Source organism: Passer montanus, unplaced genomic scaffold, assembly GCF_014805655.1.
Source record: "Passer montanus isolate IOZ18808 unplaced genomic scaffold, ASM1480565v1 scaffold18, whole genome shotgun sequence".
Classification (NCBI taxonomy): Eukaryota; Metazoa; Chordata; class Aves; order Passeriformes; family Passeridae; genus Passer; species Passer montanus.
In genome coordinates, this window is record NW_024365381.1 from 3,992,118 (window position 1) to 4,016,910 (window position 24,793).

At 35.3% G+C, this 24,793-nt stretch overlaps 1 protein-coding gene across 2 annotated transcripts in view; it reads right to left on the minus strand.

Annotated features, from left to right (window-relative positions):
- DPH6 (diphthamine biosynthesis 6) overlaps positions 1 to 24,793 on the minus strand; it is a 188,078-nt gene that overhangs the window by 31,733 nt on the left and 131,552 nt on the right. For both annotated transcript variants that reach the window (XM_039705473.1, XM_039705472.1), the window contains exon 14: positions 5,128 to 5,533. In XM_039705473.1, the coding sequence (XP_039561407.1) occupies positions 5,128 to 5,533 (406 nt within the window). The remainder of the gene's footprint in view (positions 1 to 5,127; positions 5,534 to 24,793) is intronic.

The following is a 24,793-nucleotide window of genomic DNA, read 5'->3' on the forward strand; positions in this document are numbered from 1 at the left end:
CACAGACATACATTTTTGTAAAAATGCATCTTGGTATCTTCAATTGATCTTCTTCCTCCTCTCTCAGATTTACACTACATAATGCATTCTCCCTGTACTGGAAACTGTGTTTTGGAAAACATCTGGAAAATGTGTTGATAATGCCATGTTTTATCAAATAGAATAAATCTTGACAGATGGAAAATCTTTAGTTTCAAAGCTGTATGCTGTACATGCATCAGGGTATTACTCTGTCATTGCAAGGACTCAAAATGAGTGCCTAACCACCAGGGCTTCTCTTGCAACAGAAGTAAAAGTCCCATTGCAAGTAAGATTTTTTTAAAGTTGAGCTGAATTATACTCAGCCCACATTAGATTTAAAAAAAAAATACAGCGTGTTGTTGAAACTTGATAAACTCATAAGTACTAAGGGCCTCTTAGACATACACATTTACAGAGCAGAGCCACTTTAAACAGTAATTATGTTTTAATTTTAATGTTCTTACCAAACTGTCTCTTCCTGGTCTTTTTTGCCTTTTTATATTCCCAGTTCATTTTTTCTTTGGTATTAAAAAGGCATTGTGTAATATGGTGTCTGGTGAAAGCACGATGTGCTCTATTCCCAAATAAATATTCAAAAATATTTTGCATACATCTTGTGAACAAGGCTTGTTAAATCATAATGTGATGACTTATAAACATTCATCATTCCTATATGGAACTATAATCTAGTCAACTGCATGGTATAGCAAATCATCCTGACACGTTTATATTAATTCACATTTGAATGAGAATAAGAAAGAAATAGTCAAATTTATGTTAAAGACTTCTAAAGGCTTAACAGCATCTTACTAAGTATATATGTCAGCTTAATCTAATCCTCCTACTTCTAATATGTTCTGTGGTCTCAGCATGGTGCCCATAATGCTCTTGCATGTTACGAGGGATTGCCTCTGAGAAGTTCACCATCAGTACTACACTTTGTTCAATAAAACTTCACATCTGGTCTTAGGATGACAGAAAGCTATCTGTCTCCAATTTGCATTACAAACCTTTAGCTTCTTTTGACATCCGTAACACCGGCTGTAATAATTTCCAATAACCTGCTACAATATGTCGAGTAGATATATTCCTGGTTCTCATCTTACTGTGTCAGGTAACAACACATTTCTAATATTTATTTGGACAATTTTAAATAAATGACAATTTCTTTATACCAAAACCCCATGCATTACCTAATCAGAGGCTCATTTGAGAAGGCCTGTGGCAGTACTTGCTCCTCTCACTCCAATGATTTTAAGTTCTAATCAGAAAAATGCTACCTTTATTTTTTTTCCTGTGCTTTTGCTAGAAAAGACAATACAATTCAATTCGTGATTTTACAAGAGTTATTGAAGACTATTTACTAATCTTATGACATGATGGAAGTCCTCCTGAAATCTACTAAACTGGAAAAACTATCTCCTTAACCATCTTTCCTGATTTCTGAGCATCATAATTTCTACTTTTTCTATTACAGATACATGTCATATACGTTTCACATTAAAAATATTTGAAGAAAAGTGTCTATTATTCCCTGCTACATTATTAATATTATTTTTCTTCAGCAGAAAATGCACCTGCTGGTAGATGAAGACCCAAAAGGACAGATCTACTTGTGGGATTAACAATGTCTAACACAAGTCAGAGATCAAACATGTCACTAAAGAATGCTCATACAGATGGTTAGCAACCTCTACTACCTGACCTAAATTAATAAATGCAATTGAAAACTGGTCTCTCAATATAATTTGCTTTCTGGCAGCCACATCAAGGAAACAAAATTTTTTAAAAGTCTGTGTATTAGGTCTGTAGATTTACAAATGAAGATCAGTAATTTCCTACTTTATCCTCTATCCCAGTAAAATGGTATTCTGTGTATGAAAGGCAGTAGCATAAGTAAATTCTGTTACCCACCTAGATCTACTCTGCAACAGAAAGTAACCTTTGGAGGTAGTGGAAATCACCATGGAGACATCCAAATACTCATAGTATCTTAGGACAAATCTACAGAAAAAGGTATGAGCAAGTTTTGGCCATGCTTAGAACTGACAAGACACAGCCACTGCTATTGTGGAAACCAGTACTGTTCCCTCTTGGGATCTGCCCCATTCAGATACATGCATTCTGCAATAGGAAGGCCCAAGAGGAAAACAGGAATAAAGTGGAAGGATCTATTGAAGGAACAGGAATAAACTGAAAAAGCTGGATTAGAAAATGGAAGAAAGCTATTGCTATCAGAACTTAACAACCTCTAATACCTTGACCTGGTCTTATAAAAAGGTTAAAATATCCTGGGATTCAAAAGAAAGACATGATACTATCTCTAGTATATTAAAACTGGGAAACACACTAAAGGACTCATAGAGTTGCAGTAGTCAAAAATTAAAGACTGCCAGTAATAACAGAGAAGATAAACCACACTTATGCCATCTTGCTAATGGACACTGTCAATGAGATACTGAAATTAATGGGAACAAATTGGACACCTCACACAACACTTTAAACTGACAGTTAATATATTTTTGTGAGTATATTTTAAATTATGAGAAGTAGAATGATACTACTAGTGCAAAAGACAGTCAAAGACATTGTTCACTAATATGCTGCTTCGTTTTGAAAGCTGATGATGCTTCAGTGCAGACTGCATGTCTTACAAAGCTCCAAGAACACATATTCCCAGTATCCTTGAATATGTCCTGGGTCTTAACAATATATTAATAATTAGATTTCTGATTTTGAACCAGAAAAACTGTATGTGTGTGTGTATATATATATATGGCTTCTATCTTCTAATTATCAGCATGACATACTTCAGAAACAACTGCTTTAATTTGAGAAATTATTTTTGAATATATATCACAATTATTCTTCCATTGCATGAACTTCCTAGAAATTTTTCCCAAAAAGAAAAAAATTCTTTTTAAATTCTTATCAGTGAATTAGTGTCCTTTGTAAATGTAATGTATTCTATATATTCTACAGATTTGCAATCATGTATTTCTTACCAGTAGGGATAATGATAAAATTGGTATAATGACAGGAATTATTATGACAGTGCAGAGATCTGAACACAACAAGAATGAATATATGACAATCACACAAATCTTTCAATGTCTATGCTACTGGTAGTATAAAATGAATGGAACTGAATCAAATTTTTATGCTTGCAATTAATACAATATATTGAGAAATATATCTTATAAAGCAAACGAAATGTGTTTGAAAGTGATTATTCTATGGTCTGAGTAATACCACAAAGAAAGTTGGTGAAACAGTAATGTTAATCCCATGCCAGAAATATGTTTTATCAGGTTTCCTTTTAGCTCTTAAACAAGATGTAGTAAAAACAACAACATTCTGTCAGACTATATGTTCATTCCTTGCTTTCTGGATTAAATATGCTTATTCTATGCCACATTTTTATAGCTTTCAATTCCTGTACTTTAAATCTATTAAACAATGTCAAGTTGAATTTTCTTCAAAAACTGCTGCAGGTTAAGAAAAAAAATAGGACAGTAGAATATTTGAGGGCTAACATTTATGTCAGCTAATTAATATGGATCAGTTGTGGTCTACAAGGATTTTTAAAGTGCATGCATGTTTGAGATAAATATAGACTAAGGATCTGATTTTGTTTCTTCTCAAACTGATAACAAAGTTCTTACTGATTTCAATACAAGTATGGTCTACCAGTTTTGTAGGTCTGACAGATAAAATAAGCTTTTGTGCTCTTGCAAAATGCTAGTTGTCCCAAATAGAGCACAGCCCAAAATGCAGATCTACAACATAAAAAAAAAAATTGTACTTGTAATATTACATTTATTGCTCTATGTTCTCTTTAATTGGTAAGAGAATGAGATTCTGAGAAAATAAACATTTGGGAAAAACCCAACAAATTTGTTTGGATAGCAAGTTATATTTAAATAAGTTAGTTAGATATCTACCCATATTCAAAAACAGACAACCTCTATTCCAGAGGATACAACACCATGTCCTTATCTTAAAACATTAATATTTCATTATTCATTCTCAAAAGAGTTCCTGCAAGAAGACAGAAATTGGTTATTTGAACATGGTTCTACTCTGTGACAAAAAGAGGCCACCAAATGCACAACTGTTCAAACACTTTTAAGCAAAAGATTCATTCTCCCTACACTGAATTCTAAAGTGGCTGGATTTCTCTTGCATGGAATCACAGGATAACTCAGATTATAGCAAAATCGTATAATCCAACCTCCTACTCAAAATCAGATGTGAGATTAGAACAAAAGGAATCCAGGACTTTAACCTGTTTGGACTTCAGGAAGTTCAAGAACATAGCCTTTCAATATGAGAAACATGCCTAGTAGCTAGAAAAAGAAAAAAATGCATCATAATTGTAGAACTGTAGAATTATTTCAGTTGGAAAGGGCTTCCAAGATCATTGAGTCCAGCTGTAAATCTAACACTGGCAGGTCTACCATTAAGCATCAAGTCTACTACACATCTTTCAAATACCTCCAGAGGTGGTGACTCTACCACTTCCCTGGGCAGCCTATTCCAATGCTTGATAACCCTTCTGGTAAAGAAATTATTCCTAATATTCAAGCTTAGCCTCCCTTAGTACAACTTGAGGCTCTTTCCTCTTGTTCCATCACTTGTTACTTGGGAAAAGAGCTCAGCTCCTACCTGGCTACAAGCTCCTTTCAGGCAATTGTAGAGGTTGGTAGGGTCTCCTCTGAGCCTGTTTTTCTCCAGGCTAAAACCCCCCAGTTCCCTCAGCCTGTCCTCATATAACTTACTCTCTAGACTCTCCACCAGCTCTGTTGTCTTTCTCTAGACATGCTCCAGCACTTCAATGTCTCATCTGCAATGAGGGCCCCAAAACTGAACACAGGACTTGAGGTGTGGCCTCACCAGTACTGAGTACAGGGGGAAAATCCCTGTCCTGGTCCTTTTGGCCACACTAATGCTGATACAGACCAGGACACCACTGGCCTTCTTGGCCACCTATCCTTGAAACGTTCCTCTAAAATTTTTTCTTTTCCAATGAAATTTGATGTAGAAGTAAACAAGATGTACCTTATGCTTAGTATTACACCTGGTTCCTGTCATGTTAATTCTTACCTTTTTGCAGTGTTTCAGCATCAAAGACTCGCTCCTTGAAGAAAGCTCTGAAGGACAAAGGACTGGCACTGCAGTCTTCTGAAAGTTTGTCAACAGCTTGTTTAAACATAGCAACTAAGTCATGAAGAGGTCCATCTAAATCAAGGTGAGAAGTAGATGAGGAAATCAAACTCAGGCGTAGCGAGATTGATGCACAAGATGCAGAACTAGACTCCACAGATTCACACTCAATTTGGAAGCCCTCTGACAACATCTTCATTGCAAAATGTTTTCTTTGGAGTGGATCATCAACTACTGCAACAACATGCCATTCAATGGCAGCATCTCTGGGTAGGTGAGATATTACAACCACAGCAAGCAACCCACATACTGCAGTTTCATCCTGATACATCTCTGAATCTTCAGCCTAAAAGATAAACAAAATATTGTCCATATTACAGAGCTGTAGAAATCAATGTTGCTCATATTCAGTTAAAATATTAAAAAGTATATTCAGTACAGTTATTTCATGGAAACTGCTTTTCCCCCTCAACTTTCCTTATTGAAAAGTCATTTTGAGCAATCATGAATTTATCTGACAGTATCTCCTAATTTTTGCAATGTCAAACCATTACTATGCTTGTACCATAAAAAAAAAAGCTAATAATAATTTATTTTGCACTCATTCTGCAGTCAAGAGAGGTCTTTTTGCATATGTTGACTTTTGTTTGTACCAAATGTTTTTGAAGAAAATGGTAGGAACTACTACAGAAATGAATCAGCAAATTATGTAAGTTTTATTTGAAAAGTTGGAGTATGAAAGATTCAGTTCAGATACAGCAAAAATATAATTCAGATCGTTCTAAACAGCAGAGTTACTCTGACCAAACCCTCTTAGAAGATAGAATGTGTTTTTTAAATAGCAGACTTCATTAAGAACATATATTTAAATTGTTTTCACATCAACCAGCATGTCTAATTAGCTAACTTGGTCAGCTACATCTGAGTAACTGAGTTCCTTTTCTTCTGATGGTTTTAAATAGCTTTCAAATACCCGAACATCTGAAATTTTTTGACCAGTGGATTACTTTTTTCTTTACTTTTCCCTCAATTTTTATGAATAGACAGTATATTAGCAATTTTTAATATTAGTGTCATCCCATTTTCTGTACACAGATAATACCTTTTTATATATATACTAGTTTGCTTACATTCCAGTATATCCTGTTAATATTGTCCATTGCCTGACCTCTGAAAGGAAAAATAATAAGAAGGCAAACCTGTCATTTTGTCTGAAGTTGCTAAGGCCATATAACTCGCAGTACCTTCAATTCACAAGCTCAATTTTCAACCACTTGCTCTCAACTTTGAGTGGAAGAAATAATGACATGTTCCAGGCACTTTATTTCAAAATTCACTCACAAAGTTATTGACATGAATTTTGCACAGAATATCTTTGATTCTTGACCCTTGTGAGCTGTTTACATGAAAAATGCACTTACTTCTATATTAACGATAGTGGAGTGCAATTCTATCCCAAACATGTAGCAATTGCTTTAGCATTTCTGGTTTTGATATGGTAACAGAAATAGGGACAATTTGTCTCAAATTGCAATCACTTCAGTCATAATAAAATCTCATGGAGTACTGTTTGCTTTCAGTACTTTCATTAGGCTGGCCAGGGCTGTTATTAAGGTAGCTACACATAAATGTTATATTAGCACTTAACAGGAGCACAGTATTCTCCTCTAGGAGATGAATTCTAACCTTGTCAATATAATTCTGCTCTGAGTGCTGTAAAACAGTTTGAAAAGATGAAATACTGGAGCTTTGCACTGAGAAGAAAAAAAAAAAAAGTCATGCTCATTCAGGCTTAAAGGCCATTTTGCTGGCCCAAGGTGCTGAGGTACTGGTTAGAAAAAAGCAGTCTAAAGAAGCTCTCTCAGGTCACATCAAGCACTAAGACAAACTTTTCTACTTCCCTGTACTTGTCTTAGGTTGTTAAATCAATTACTCGCTATTTCTGCTTGCCTTCAGCTGTCATTTAGAATATGAAGAACTACATGAAAATTAAGGCCAGGAGAAAGTACATTTCCAAATTTAACAAATGAGAATCATTCTGTGTGAAAAACTATTCATGGTGCACCTGTATGGTACATAACACTCATAACCTTTAACTTTAGAGTTTGCACAAAGCACAGATAGAGTTACTGGGGACTAATAATCTTTCACCAGTGGCTACAGAATAACATAGAAATACTTCTAACAGTGACCTCTTCTGACTTATTTTCAAGAAATAATTGATATTTGTGTTATACTTGGATGCTGCATTGATGATTTACCTTTCAGAAATTTACGATTTTCTTAAAGAACTGAATATCTTCATAATAGCCTATCTAGTAAATGAAGATGAATGTATAAGGTCTGCTAAGAAATTATACGATGATAAAACAGTATAAGTAAGTATTAAGAGTGAAAAAAAGATTAATTATTTGGTTGGCTAAATTGCTTTTGTAATTCATTCTGCACTCTCATCAATGAGATTCATAACTTCTGGGAGATAGCTGTGGTACTTGGAATAAAAACTTGTTTTTAGAGTTCTTCCCCAAGGATACTGTTAGACTGCTCTATAAAGGTGCACAGGTTTTGGTCTGGTCTTTGTTCTACAGCTTCAGAGTCCTGATCAGAAAAAAATGAGGCAAAAGAGCATATAGCTTAGGTTATAATTTTTGAAAAAGAACTATCAAATAATTCTTGGGAAGCTCTAGAATTCTTGTTGAAAGAATTGAAATCTATTGAGGCAAACACTGTTGAAAGCAGTGATTCCTTAAAAACATACATTATCTGAATTTTACAAATCTTTACGAATTTCATTAATCTGTAGGTGTAGTTGTCATCTAAAGCTTTTTGCCCTTTAACCCCTTTTTTGGAAACTGAAAAATCAGTTTCCAAATGATTTTCGTTTCATAGGAAAAGCACATTGAAGTTTCTAATTTCCACATGTTAGCCTTTCCATTGGATTTAATAATTTCAAGGAACAAATACTACAAGGCAGCTCTGCACTAAGAGAAGTTTCAATGTCACAGGGAAAAATAAGATCTAGAGGTTCAATGTCTGACTGCTGAGATTGTATGGGGAAAGATTCTAATTATGTGCTAGACTTTTACATGATCTGATTTAAAGAGGGCTGGAGAAGGACAGCAGGTAACATCTGTCCTGCGTCAGGAGACACTCTCTGAAAACAAATGGTTTTACAATGACTTTTTTCAGGACTAGATCTAATCTGGATCATCTCAGAGACCACACTTTGATAGAATTCCAATTCTGTCATGCTACAAAATGGCAGATCCCAAAACTTTGGACAAAGATTTGATAAGACAAGTGATTTAGCTCCAACTGAATCTCACATTAGACTGTCCTCAAAGCATGTTTTATAATGTCTTCCCTTTGCCAACAGGATCATTTGCTACTTAATTTATCAAAGATGTAAAAGACTGAGATCCAGAAAATTTGAAAAAGGAAGCCAAAAGGCAGATTTTTCTAAATACATGCATTGTATCTATATCATTCCATATATGCATTGTATCTATATCATGCCATATCCAGAGAAAGACTACAAACATTTTTTTAACACACTGCTGTACAAAAACCCCATAACTCAACAAAGGACTTTTCCCACCTTGAAGAAAATACAAATACTCTTCTGGCGATAAAATGCATTCAATAACTCACAGGAGAAACCAAAGGTACAGAGTACATTTCAGGATGACTGAGAAAGTGACTCTTCTTTGCTTCTATTGTAAACACTGAGAAAACTGCCACGCTAAGCAAAATGAAATCTTGGAAAGTCTTAATGGACTGGTTAATAAAGAATTAAAGAAGCTGACAACAGTTAAAAAAAAACAAGTAAAGAAAGAAAGTGGGTAGCATTACACCTCTGTAAAAATCCACAATTCACCAACATCTTGAGTAAGATAAACAACTCTGGATGTCTCAGGTGAAAAAGGGCATATTAGATCCAAAATGTATTCAGAAGAGAACAAGTATGATCAAAAGCTCTGGAGTGTCTGATTGGAAATGTTCTGCAGCCTTAGTGAGAAGACAGAGGCTTATGAAGTCATACATGACATAAAAAGAGTGGATAAGGATAAGAACTGATTTTGCACACTTGTCTTTTTGTACTAAGAGCTATGGGCCATCAAATGACATTAGTAAGAGCATGGTTTCAAAATGAGCAATGGTGGTGACATCTACAACTCCTTGATGGAGAATGCCCCAGTTGAAAGAACTTTACAGGGATTCAAGGGGAGCCCGAACAGTTCTTAGAACACAGATTAAGTAGGCATTATAAAAGAGGCATAATAAAATTCCTAGATTATTTTTAATTTATATGTTACTAATTTATGTAAATATTATGTTTTATAGAACAAAATTTATCTGATCAATTTAAATATTAATTAAAATAGTTTGAGGTTAGGAGATTATTAGAGTAGATTTATGCTTTGGCTGCTTTTACTATTCACTTCTGCTGAGGGCGACTGTTTGGAGTCAAAATACCAAGCAATGTCTATACCATGATGGTTATTGTTAAATTCTTAAATAAGCATTTATGCTGATAATAGTGGCATATTTGGTAAAGAGCTGGGATTTGTTTGGACTTGCAGATTTTTCACAAATTGTTCCTTCCAGCATTTCTGTGATTCTAAAGGAATTTTATGTTCATCTGTGATATTCCAGACTGATTTTATAGACGAATTGCAAACACCGAGTCAAGTAGATGAATGCAGATAACAGCTTTGAGAAGCTAAACTTCTTCAGCAGAGGTACTGGCACCAGAATATTGGGCTGGGAGAAGTGGGAGTTCAGTGTGGTTACTCCTTCTGAGTAAAAAAAGGTTCCTCTCCTCTTTTTTCCAAAAGGAGGATCACATACAGAACTGTAATGCTGCTTTTAGGGGGACATACATATCTTCATTTCTGCCTTAACTGATAGAGACAGCATGGACACCTAAAACAGACAGTGCCAAGCAGGAGGTTTTTCTGCTTTAGACACCTGCCACAGGAAAAGGCGTTTGGAGCTGCCTTACACTGGAGCCACCCAGACAGGCTGCTCTGTGTTAATCCCTCTAAAGCTGTTCTGTGATGGATGCTCAATCCCAACCTGCAAAAGTGTAAGGATGTTTGGTTAGAAATAGAATGGGTTAAAAGGTTTGACTGAATACTTGTTGAAGGCCACAGTACTACAGCTATTAAGTTACTACAATTATTAAGCATCATAAAATTCAGTAAAGTATCTAATAATGAGAAATGAAAATAGGAACTTCCTGGACTTTGTATTTGTGCCTAAACTGAAGTGAAAAGGCAACTTGGTTGAAAACATTCCTTAGTTAACACTTTTATCAATGTGTTTACTTCAGAAATAGCTCTTTCATATCCCAAGAAGGTAAACAACAGAGGCTGTCAGTGGGTTTCTAAACTTGTAATTAACCCTACACAAGTACAAAAGTGTTATCTGAACTGCTGCATGCATTATACTCTCCTGAGCATTGCACTGATACAAGAAATTATTACACTGGTTCACAGTACTACCAAATCCTTGCATTTTCTGTGACTCAGTTCTTAGTAAAGATTCACTCAATGTACATTGTGCATATTCAGAGAACCACAAAATACTCTCATGCTAATGAATGCCTGATGCATTCACAAAACTGCTACAAAGCAAACCAGAATCCAAAAGAATGGGCAGAGTTAAATGAAAAACACTTGGAAGTAAGGGTTAATTTTGTTTAAAACAAAACAAAAAGTTTTGTTTTCAAGGTGCTAATCTTATAAATAGAATTCATTTTTTTTGTAGTACAAAAAATAATCCAAGGCAGAACTACTACAATTGCAATGAAAACAAAAGAATAATCAGTTAAAGACAAACCTTATCTTCAGTCCATTGTATAAGTATTTAACTGTTTGGTTAATTAAACTGAAAAACGTACACGTTTTGGCCTTTAACATTTATTATATAAATTTGTTTGACTATTCTCCCTTTGTTGTAGATGAGAAGTATTCTTTTTCTTGTGTTAGTAAGGACTAAGGACTATCTTTCTCTCAGCTGAATATGGAATCAGGCTATAAGAGGCAGAGATGAATGCATAATTGCTATCTCTACAAAGAAGTGACTTGGAGAACAAAAAGAAAGATACTGTGATGTTACTTTTAGAAGCTGAGTTTATGAAAACCTTATATGGTATGCATTATTACACCATTACAGTGGCAAGATTAACATGCCTTTAAATAATACATTTAAAATTTCTTTTGCACTGCCGGCATTAAACAGAGTGCATCAAACTCTGGAGATCCAGTTTAAGCTCTGCTAGAGTCTCTTACAACAATAGGTTTATGACTTAAAAAAGTTAAGATTCCACTAGGAAAACTGCATAAGAATAAAAATGTCAGTTCCTAAAGAAAGTAGGATAGAAGCAATTATTTTCAACATCCTAGTTTGTCTAATAAATAGGCCACATGCATTCCTTGTATAACACGTCTGAATTCAAATAACAAATACCACAGTGTTTTATAACAATAAAATTGCTAAGAATGCTTCTTTTGGAAAGCTTACAAAAATGAGAAAGTTAGACATTTAGTATTTCTTTCTGAAATAAAACAAATTATTTGATGCATGTCAAAAAGACAACACAAAACTGGTTGACTAAAAATGAAGTCTTATAAGCTGAATATTTGTCATAGAATAAATACTGTAAATATAAAAAGAAACAAGTTCTTCAGAAATTTTAGTCCTCTCTACTCACTACTCAACATGTTGGACAAAGCTGGAGGTAGTTCAGTAACTACAGTTTCATGTAGAAATTATTTTGTACAATGTCAACTGGAAAACTGAGCCTGTACTTCGGTGTTACTGAACCATGGAAAATTTAGAGCAAACCAAGTGGTTCACTATTTCTTCTAGCAGCATCTGATACCACATTTTTGAGAGTAATTTCTTTTTTGTGCAGCCTTTAGCTATCTTTAGCAAACAGAAACATCAAAAAGGGAAAGCAAATACAGGGGGAAAAATATGATTATAGAAATTTAGAGGTAGTACTATTTCTCAGTACTACTTAAATAATTTTTTAAAATTTAAATGGATTTCTAATTAATGTATTCTTTTGATACAATGATTATAATTCTGCCTGCGCATATTAGAGAAAAACACAAATTAAATTTTCACCTTAATAATTCTGAAAAAAAATCTGCATGTAGCTATAGTAATGATGCAAAATTAATAATTAGATACAAAATGGTCGGCAATTAACAGGCCAAGGATAACAGCTTAACTTTTCTCAGAGATGCATTTTGCAGGAGGATGAAATGACCATCTCCCAGGTTATTTTAGTGGGACTATATGAAATTTGAGATCTATACAATATATTGATGGCTATTACTAGGAATAGACAAGGTGATGGGCTAAAATTTTATGGTAGTCAACCAAGTATGTCAGAAGAAACTACCAGAAAAATTAAGTAACAACACTCTGAGGACCCAAATCCCATACAGTAAATTTGATTTATAAGTTGAGACAGCTTTCTGGTGCATAAAGGATATATTTAAATCCTTGCAGAATCAAAAATTTCATTATGAATGGTCTCTGAGTAGTGCCACTGGAAGAACAGGTAAGCATTACATAAAAAAGCAAAGCAAATATAGAACTCATGAAAACAGAGAGTTCATAAGAAACCAGTTCAATAACTTTACATGATCTATAGCTTATATTGCTCAAACAGAATAATTTAACAACTTGCTATTCTATCTTTTACAATGATTGTCAACAGAGGCCAAGAAGTGGTATAAATTTTCATCATTTCTGTGTGATGGAAAAAAGGGTTCTGTTGAAATTTAAGACATAACCTTACAAGTTCTCTTTTGATTATATTTAGTACAGAAGGATATCATTTGCTTGTTAATTTTGTTTCTCTTTTCTATTGTTGGATCACTGTGTTTTCATCCTTTTATTTCAGAAACTGAGAAGCTCTGACAGGATCAAAACAAGAGCAATCAGTATCACATTTCTATGAAGACATAATCAGCTTTGAACAAGTCTCTAGAACAAATAAATAATTGAAAGCCTGAAAAATGTACGCAGAGTCTGCAATAACTAGGCTAACACCTCTGTTTTCTGGACTTACCAACCTGGAACTTTTCTTGCAAAGGAAGCTCAAATGATTTCTTGTTAAAATAAATGGAAAGAAAACCAGAAAATGGAAACTGGCCTGCTGAAAGACAGACACACACAGTCTTCTTCAAGCACAGTAATGGAGAAGCATCTCCTACTGAAAGACTGAGATTGCCATTTTTTGCATCATTCCTCAGGTAAGTATCACAATCTTGCTATAACCTGTTATCTAAAAGCACAGTCTAATCAGCCTGACAGACATCAAGTTTTCAACCACTCAATGAATTTTATACATTTCAATCTCTCTTCAAAATACCTTTCATAATGGTATGTGACAATCATGCCATGATTAGAGTAAAAGGAAGATTTTAAAATTTACAATCAGTTATGGTAAGCATGTGATAATATCTAATGGAAAATATATGATACCATTTCCCCATCATTTACAGATAGTTATAGATATTAGTTATAGCACTGATTATTCAGATAAAAGCATGTTCAAAGTACTACAGTAGAAGTGTCTGGACTGAGAAACTGAGAAGCACAGTACTGCCAGCAGGGCTGCCAAAGGGGCAAAACACCTGAAATGCAGAATTAGACAATTATTACTAATTTTAAAAATGGACATGACTCTGATTTTCCCTCTTAATTACTCCCACTGATGTGTCATGAGACAGATAAAGTTTTAAGTTTTGTTTATTATAGCTGATTTAGGGAGTGGGGGTTTTATTTTTTAATTTTTATTTTATTTTAGAGAACGGTTTATGGTTTCAGCAGAACTCTGATACAAATGCAGATACAATACGAATACCTACATCTTTTTCCCTAATTCAAAGGGGTCAAGAAAGGTTTTCCACTTTGGTAAGTCAATACAAGCCTTTGTTTGTTTGCCTTACTCTGCAGAAGTAGCTGTGCTACCATGTGTACTTACCAACCTGACAAACCCTCTTCCTCCTGCATGCGAAGCTCAGCCCTTTCATTCTCGCCCTGTGGCATGAAGTATTTGGAACTCCTAAAGTCTGATATATTTTAGTGCAAGTATACTCACAGAGTTCAAAATGGGAACTTCTGGGTGAAATGTAATGGTCTGTGATATACAGGTCAGAATAAATAATCTAATGGTGCCTTCTGGCTGTACAAGCTACACAAGCTATGAAATCAGTTCTACCCAACACTTCTGCTCAGCCTTTCTTCCAGCACTGAAGTGCCTGAATTCTAAAATCCCACACTGAGAAGGCAACCATCTTACTCATTATAGCCTTTAACATCTCTTGCTGATAGTTTTAAATTTTTAAACAGTCCTACCTGTTGAGCTTCCTTTTATGTGTTCTCATAGTTACAGATATAATTTTGGAAGCAAAATATCTAAACACCAAGCATAATAAAAATGAAATGGGTTAAAGCTTATTAGCAGTAGGGAGCAGATGTAGCAAAATTCTGCCAGTTCCCCTACATTTCCTCCCCAGCAGGGATTTTCTGTCAAGCTGTGAGTTAGTTCTACACACTAATCCAGGCTGCTGTTGCTGCAATTGTACCTTCCTATACCTTGCTATTGTACTAGAAATTCACTTTGATTTTTGATTTCTTCCTTCTTAATAATAATATTTAAAGCAGTTCCTGCAGAGCTAAATGTAAATTCAAGCACCGCATGCTAGATGCTCAAAAGGGCATGAAAATGTAAAATTGATAGGAAAATAATTACATACTGAAAAGCTGTTTTATTTGCTTAAAAAATAGTAACTTTCTCTCAACGAACTAAAGATGCCTGAGCCAAGACGTAACCAGTTAATGACTGAAGTTAAGATCCTTGAAATACCTCTCAAACATACATCATTCAATATATCATTTACAATGTGGAAAAAAAAAAATGATAAGTATTTAAGGAACAAAGTCATAAATTGATAGTAATACAAACTGAAAGCAAATGAAGTCTGCCACATGAAACATGATCACAGACTGTCACTCTGAGGGTTTTTATTCTTCATGTGTAGTGTCAAAAATAAGCACTTAGGAAAAAGAGTTGAACTGAAGTAAGGATGTTCAAGAAGGAAAGATTTCAGTTGAAAATCATCTGCAAGTGTGTACCCAAATGGGACAGAAAATGAGCAAAGTTAATGGTCAAAATCTACTTTGTGGGCATTATGGATAACAGATTTTATGATAGCATTTGAATTTTGGATACTGATTGCAAAGACCTTTTCTTTGAAAGTCTGCTTCTTTCTGAACTTTGGAAATGAGCTCTGGAACCAATTTTCAAACCAAATATCAGCTTTTACCTCCCATATTCTAATTACATCATCTGTTAATCTGTACATATACAGGACCACTAGCTACTCTGGTCAAATCTGTAACTTAACTTTGTAGAATGCAAGGAAGAAGATTTTGATGCTGCAGGAGGCAGAAGAAAAACAATTTGAAAATTCTGGTGGCACTAATACCACCAACTGCTAGGCTCTCCCTCATTGCAGTAGCCACCATTATTAGTAAGATGATATAAAGATGTGCAATTGAAAATAATTTCATAAAATCACAGAATGGCTTGAGTTGGGACTTTGAAGATCATCTAGTTCCATACACCCTGCCATGGGCAGGGACATCTTCCAATAGACCAGTTTGCTGAACCAGGCCTTGAAGGGACCTCTAGGGATAAAGCATCCACAATTTCCATGGGGAACCTTTGCCAGTCCCTTACCAACCTCACAGAAAATAATTATTTACTAATATCCAATCTCGACCCACTCTCTTCCAATCAGAGGCCATTTCCTCTTGCCCTGTCACTACATGCTCATGTAAAGAGTCTTGCCTCATCTTTCCTGTAAGTTCTTTCAAGGTACTGGAAGGCCACAACCAGGTCACCCTGAAGCCTTCTGTTTTCCAAGCTCAATTCCAATTCTCTCTGCCTTGCCTCATAGGAGAGGCTCTCCATCCCATTGACCAATTTGGTAGTCCTGCTCTGGACTTGCTTCAACAGCAAGTTCATGTCCTTCCTGTGCTGAGGACTCCAGAGCTGGATACAGTCCTCATGGTAGGGTCCCACCAGAGCAGAGAAGAGGAACAGAATCATCTCCTTCAACCTGCTGCCCATACTTCTCATGCAGCTTAGAATATGATTGGCTTTCTGGCAAGCAATTTCATTTTGAATGTGGTGCTTTTTAGTACACAAATTTTTACTGGAAAATACATTTATATTCCATCTTATGTATATGAATATTTTTGAGGCAAATATTATTTTCAACAGACTAGTCAGTTACTTTCATTTTTTAACGTGGTATGACTGCAAATCAAGGCTGGTCAAATGGCATACCATATGACTATTAGGGCTCCACATGTCTTATTTTAACTCAAGCCATTTACATTGACCAATAATGTCCTTCATACAGTTTGGAACTTGGATTTTGCAGGACCAGTTTTCTCCCAGTTCAGTGTTACAGTAGTAAACTCGGATGATTGCAATTCAGGCAATTTCTTAAATTACACTATACTGGGCTGCCCAAAAAGTTAGGAAAAAACCTCACCCCTGCTTGAGATTTTATTGTCAAGCATGAATATAATACAGTAAACAATATACAAAATAATACTTTGGCGTCTCAACCACGTCCCCTCCAAGCTCTGCCAAACCCCAGCCTTCTTGCTGGGTATGGGTAAAGCAGGAGAAAGAGAAAGTCTTGATGCTGTGCAGGCACAGTCCAGCAACAGCCAATACTGGTCTGCTATCAAGACAGTGTGAGCCACAAATCCAAAATACAGCACTATAGGGGCTGCTGTAAAGAAAATTAACTCCATCTCAGCCAGACCCACTGTGACAGAAAGTTCACAATAACCTACAAGTTCTAAGGCAAGTTTTAGTGAATGTGTAGCCATTCTCAGCAGTCACTGCAACGAGCTATATGGAAAGCAAATTTGTTCTGAGCATGAAGATATGTCTCGCAGATTACTACTGAAATATATAATGGGATCTTAAATCACACTTCTGAAAGCAGGTGACTCCATGAACAGAAGATTAGAATGGAAAGTTTTCAGTAACTGGCCTTTAAATGACATATAGTAATATATATCCTCATTAAAAGTTGTTATACTAAGAAAAAATATAAATATATATTCATGGATATGCTTGTAATGTGTATATAAATAAATATATAAAAATATACACACATATATAATATCTATATGAATATATTTGTATAAAGGAGGGAGGGAGAAAAATCTGTAGATGTGTATGTCTCCTCTGTGTAGCTCTGCAGAACATGCCCTGAGAGACTATGAGACTATGCATTACAGAGCTGCTATCTGCAGCTTCACACAAACACTCATTTGACAAATTACAATAATCCTTTACCAAAATCACCATCTTAATTAAAAATGGTCAACAATTAGTATTTTCTTCAGCAAACAGCTACATTATCCTCTTCAGACTTGCTTCTTTGTTTACATATATATCTATCTATGTATGCAAAAGTATCTATTTTGGTCACCTACAGAAGATTGCCAGGATGTTTCCACAAAGGTGCTTACAAATGAGATGCATAAAGACCTGCATAATATAAACACTGAATAATGTCCAAGATAAAATCAAAGTTATATTTTAAGTGTTACCACTGGTGTTTATGGTGTTACATCCAAAGGACTGATGAGAAGTGAACAGGTATCATATCAGCTGGATGCATTTTTATTTTTCATCATTGAAGCTGAATAACAACATGGAGGAAGCTGAAAGTGATTTACTGCTAGCTGGCATGTATATAACTGGATAGTGACCAGGGAGCACTGCTCATTTTTGCTACGCAAAAATTTAAAGAAGTTTCAAAATAAGATAGCTCACTTTCACACCATCTTTTTTAAAGTGGAGTAGAGGAAAGCATAAATAATTTTTGGGTTACTCTGGCTTTTATGAATAAGAAAATTAAGATATTTTATTAATTTTGAAGACCATGTGATATGCTTCAGAGAAGAGGAGGAAGAAGAGGAAATAAAATTATTATTATGACCAGCACACAGAACCAGAGATGAGGATAATCAAGTAATAAAATTTAGTAGGATCCCTTGGATCATACAATAAAATAGTAAAGAAGTACTTCCACTGGAAGAATGAAGATGTTTTCCCAAGTTAATTTATTCCCCCCCCACCCACCTTTTGGTTTTTAATGGTAGAAGATTATAAATGTATCTGAATAGAGACAAGATTCTTGCAGATTTTCAAAAGGAAGAGATGATACTTTGAGTTCTAATTTTGACTGAAGCTTGATGAGGGAGGACAGGTATGAATTTTCTTAGTTAATTGTGGAGTTTGTCTTCAGTGATCATTTGCTGAATCTGCTTGAGGTGTTGAGTCCCAGGCAGCTTCCTCTCCACGGAGCCACTTGCTTGGCCCCCAGCCCCAGCAAGCTGGGAGGGACAGTAGGAAGAGCAAACATGAGAGAACTCTTGGGCTGAGGTAAGGACACTTTAGCAGCTGAAGATAATAAAACTTGTAAGGCAAAGGCAATCCTTCACCTCCTCCCACCAGTAGACTGGTGCCCAGCCAGCCTCTGGGGAATAGCCACCTTGGAAGACCAAGTTCTCCAATTTTTATGGCTGAGCATGGTGTCATACAATCTGGGATATCTCTTTGACTGCATCTTGCCCACCCCCAGTCTATTCACTGGGGTCCTGACTGGGAAAAAGCCTTGAAAGCCTTGAAAATGTGCAACATTAGCATGTTAGCCACAAATCCAAAACACAGCATCACAGAAGCTCTCATGATGACCCTGTACACTACTCAACAGCAAGTTTCCTTCCTGCAACAGGAATGCTTTTCCAGGTCCTGCATAACCACAACAAAGAGGATATTTGCCACAGGGAATGCTTTCAGTATATAAGTTTGACTAGTTTCTGAGATCTGACTTTTCTGACTTTTACAGGGCTTACATTGATAAGACAATTTAAAGTATCCTCCCTGGAAAAGACCAAGATCTAGAGTAGCTACCTAGTGTTGAATATCAAACTACTTGCTGGAAGCAATAAATTGGAAGGGATGTTTGTGGTCTGAAAGAGATTAACCTGCTACAGTTTCAGGAAGGAGTTAACAAGACTGTTTATGTAATATGGAGGTGGTAATATGGCTCTTCTTTCAGTCCTGATCAACAGGATCACCTCATCCAAAGGAGAACAAAAAACTTTGAAGATGATGAGATCCTGAAATTCTATCCTTTATTGTGGAAATTTAAAGTGCCCTACATATAATTTGGACTACAGTTCAATTGGGAAGTTTCCTGAGTGAAAGTTGGACCTTGATCACTTTTCAGTCAAAATGGCATTTGTCCCTCTGTAATGAGGCAGTGACAACAGGTACTTGTACCAGGGGTGCAACTGCTAATGGCTTTCAGAGTCATCACACATCAGACTTTCGACCAGAGGTTCTGGCCTAGGCAAACAGTGGATGCATATATGCACTCTTGCACTCGTAGCACAAAAGTGACAGGTTCAAAACAGAATTAATGTTTTCAGCAAAGGAGAAGAAGAATCACTCAAAACCAGTCATATAAGGGAACTGCTGCAGGGGAAAATCAGTCAGCCTGCATGAACCAGGCTGTTTACCACCCTGAATAACCTGACATGCATTTCTTCACTCTGTCTACCTGAAAAACAACATTCAAATGCATGGATATATTACTTGTAAGTGGCAAATAAGCTAGTGTAAATCAGTTCATGGAAATCACAGAATTATGGTGACTTCTACCAGTTGAGGATTTGATGGTATCTGTAGATATCGCCACAAACAATCACAAAAGAAATTATCTCCTTTCTTATTTTCTATTGTTCTTATTTTCTATTGTTCATATTTTTTGTTTATATTCTACAAGTTAAATTCATGCGTACTCTTTAGACTATTATGCAATCATATGATTTTTTTTACACATATATTCCCTTTCTAAAAATGGCTTTAGTTAAAGTCATATTCTCTTAGTTGACTGTACTAATTTAAAAACATTTTAAAGGCTCTGCTAATGTTACAAACAGAGTATTATAATCTTTTAAGAAAAAGTTCAAGTGGCAACCTTTCACCCCCCATTATTGCCCAGTGTCAAATGGCAGACTGTTTCCAAGGACCTCTGGATTTCCACTATCTGCATTTGATGTGTGCTAAATATCCTCATTACAGTTGCTTCAAATGAATAGAAAAGCTTTGCCTAATCTGAGCACAGGGGAAATGAAATACACTAGGCACAAGATGAAAGACACACTAGCACTGCCCAATTTAATGCACTGTGTGTTCTGAACATGGGCCATAAAAGAAGCCTGGGTTTATATATCAAACGGTGGAAAATTCAAAATAGTATCTAGTCAAAAAATAGATGTTATGAAGCTGATGGGACAAAAAAGGGGAAACAGAAACATGTATTCTTCCTATGGAATTTTTGATAGGCATAGGTACTGGCTATCAGCAATGGTTTTCAAAAATATTTCTTTTTCTTCTGGTGATATTGCAAATCATATTAGTTAATCTATGTGATTACAATGTAAATGTAGCAGTGTTCTAATCTGTCATTTTACCTTTATAATACTTCTTTACTTCTACTACTCATATTTTGACTATTTTGTTCAAGAAACTGGTGAAAGGAGGTCAATTAACTTAATATTACCTCTAGTATTATCTATAGGACATAGAATTTACAACAATTTTTACAAATTTTGTTCAAGAAACTGGTGAAAGGAGGTCAATTAACTTAATATTACCTCTAGTATTATCTGTAGGACATAGAATTTACAATTTTTACACATCTAACAATTGCATTAAATAAAGATATTAACCAATATATATAATAAATTAGACAAAAAAATGTACTTGAATATTTCTGGCCTAGAAACATCTGTTCACAATGGTGAAAACATATGTATCTTCTCACAGAAATCTGTGAAGGCTTTTTAACATACCATTTTAAGTTTCATAGTCATTTTCTCTATAGGTAAAAGAGGATCTTAAACCTTTGTCCAATCTTTGCAGCAAGAAAATCTTCAACTTCCACTATTTGAGCATAAGCTACTTCTGTTGTGCTTAGAATAAAGTGCTAGAGAATGCATGAATTTTATTTAAATTCATGACAGTCTGTATACTTCAAATAGCACAGGAATGTCTGAACAATGCACAGACTGCTATTACAGATGCATGATGCCATTCTAAGTGACTGCCATGAAAACACACTAATTACTCCAAGAAACAACTGCATGTAGCTAGTAGATTCTAGCATGTAGATTTAACTTGATTATAATTTGGGACCTGTACATTATTTGTAAGGCAAAGTGAAAAGATACAGGAAAGCACCAATGGTATTTACAGCAGCATCAAGAAGGTATGATGGGGCTCCCTGGAAGGGGCCCAGTGCCCTAGATAACTGCTCTTAGATATCTTTAAAAAATCCTAGTACATCTTCCGAAATCTAAATTGTTTTTAAATCTGGTCCAAAAGGTTTTAATTATATTTTAAAATTTGGCATCAAGTTACCCGAGTGCTAAAATAAGTGTGGAACCCATTCACAATATATATCAGAGAAAACACTGCGAATCTTTTTTCCATCACTTCTGCATTACACACTATTAAGACACACATTGTCAACAATCTGACTGGCATTCCTGACAGAATGAAAGTCAACTACAGCACTCTTTGCTGGATTTGAAACAATCATGGGATCACAGCCACTCATCCTGAATTTTCACCATAAAAAAAGAAAGCTTCTGTCAGAAGAAGATGGGCTAGTGAACTTTTAAAGTTTGCAGAATGTTTGCTCGGAAAATATTGGTGAGAGAGTATCAGACAACTAATGTCCACATGGAAGTGGTGTTATAAAAGTAAAAAGATATATTTTTTTATGTCACAGGAAGTATTTCACCAAGTAGATTTTTCATTACTGAGGATGGAAAATACATTGGCAACTGCCTATTATGATAACTAAAGGGAACTGATCTATAATATCAGGTTTTAAGAAAAAATATAATGATCTTAGTGCTATTAATACACCTTGCTAGTACATGAAATATTATCTTTCTATGCAACTCAATCTTCTAATCTTAACAAAATATATTGTTTTCACTGTCTCAAAATCTCCCTTCACCATTGTTTTGGGTTCACCTACGAACACAATCAATTCTAAACTTTCTGTTGGTAACAAAACATTGCATACTAAATACACTAAAGTGTTTCCATATAATTTTTTCTTTTTATGATGAAGAAATCAGAGATCGCTTTTCAGAGAGTTCTGGAAAATCTGCCTCCACATTTTGTATATATTTCATCCAACCAAAATAAGTGAAACTAATCTTCAGCATTCAGACATTTTATAAACATATTTATTTCAAAAGCAGCAAATGGTCTCAAAATTTTTCAGCTAGGAAGTTAATTTGCTCTTATCTCACAGAAAGAATTAATTCACAGTACTTTTCCATAGAATATACAACTGAATAACAACAGTCTAAATTAGTATTTATTACACAGTTTATCAGGATTTATATATTTTATTAATCTAACTATACCAAGCCTTTTCAGAGATTAGTGAGATGCAAAAAATAGAAACACAGCAGTTAAGCAAACTGGAATGCCTGAAATCTTGAGACGGCACAGCATGTTTCTTTTTTGTATTGGTGAGGATAACAAAAGGAAGCAGAAAACAAGCATTCAGAGGTAGAAAAAAAATGTAATCATGAGCTTGCCATCTCAGTTAGCCTAGGGGAATCTGTTGTATAGGCACAAGTAGAATGCACCATTTGAAACAGTCTCACAAAATACTACAGGGATGTCTCCGCACAGAAAGCCCGTGGGTAGGGGAAGGAGAAGTTAGGGTGTAGACTCAGCTCCCAACTAAATATATTGGGAGTACTGTCTAAATGGTACAACTGAAGCCCTACGGAATAAAGTGCATTCACAAAGTAAATTAATAAAATTTTGCAGGCACAGTCACTGTTATATCATTACACAATAATTATTTGGAATATTTCCATCTATCAATAATGCCATCTGTCCCACCCAATACAAATGGACTACAACCCATCTGGCTTACTTTTTTCTATTGATTACTCTGCTGAATGAGTTAGCAAAACCGCTTATAAAATCATCATATTACATGACACTGTCATTAAAAGATGTGAAGTAAAGAAAAACACAAGATGAGACTTAATTGGAAAACTGTCAGTCCTTCTTCCAGAAAGTTTTAGCAATGCTATAAGCTTATTTCTTTTTTTTTTTTTCTGCTTAAAAAAGCGCCAAGAAGACACAAAGCCCAAAAATCTCCTAAATACTAACTACTGGATTAGACTGAAATTGTTCAAATTGTTCTAGCACACAACTGCTACTAGGTATGCCAGAGAAGGTCCCTCAGTTTATCTCAGACAGAATGTCCCTAAGTACGCCTGGCAATCACAAAGAAACTGTGGAAGGAATGTAACTTAAAAATAGGATGGAAGAAAGATGATGATGGCTGGCACTTGTATTTGTTAATTCCAATAAGTCTTCCTAGGTTTTGGGTTTGATTATTCATTTGCATAATTGTCTTTATTCTATTTTTGCAGCTTCTCTTTTTTTTTTCTTTTGATTTTAATCACTGCTTCCCTCAACTATATTTTAATTTCTCCAGCAACAAAAATGCAGCTTTATGCACCTACAGAATTAAATGTTAACTTCAGCTCCTTCACTCTAGATCTCATTTTTTACAAAACCTTTTCAGTTTTAACAAAGGAAATCCCTCTTATGTACATTCAAAATGTCAATCCAAAGATCTTTATCTCTGTGATTTAGGTGGTCTTCTTTTGAGTGAACCCTTGGTGGGGTTACTTTCTTATCCTTCCCTCCCCACTATTTTTTTCCTTTCTACTATTACCTTACATCCCTGCAACAGATTTCTGTTTCCTCTGTCACCCTGAATGGCTTTTCCAATGACACTGCGTCCCAAAGGGACACATGAAGGAAGGAGAGAGATAACAGGGCCTGGATTCCAGCTCTAAGGACACAACTCTTGATGACTCTAGGTAACTGGAGCTCAGGGAGGCTCAGGGGGTTATACTGTAGGGTTGAGGCTGCAGGAATGATGCTGGAAGCACAGAGCTGCCATAAGGAGTGAGGGAAATCAGGACGATGGGAGTAGAAAGGAGTTGTGTAAGAAGGAAGGAATGATGCTTGAATAAGGAGGGACCAGAGGCTGCGTGACTGAAACAACTTAGAAGTTGCTAGGGAGTCCTGCTTACTGTTACTGTTTGCTCCCTCTCTTACAGCCTCCACCCATCCTCACTAGAACACTTCTCTGTTAATAACATATGAAATATTTCCTCTGGAAAAAAAATAGATTATTCCAAAATATGCTTTTTATAATTTATCTAATTTAAAAAAAATTAAATTTATTTAAATATAATTGATCTTTCTTTTTGTAACTCAGGAAGTTCTTAAAAGACAATTGTTACTAGCAATATTACAAGAAGTCTTCTAAAGTCCAGCTAAATGTGTCTGACCCTGTGGCCTTATCTCAAATAAATCTTTGACCAACTGCATGTCCACATCTGGCTCTTA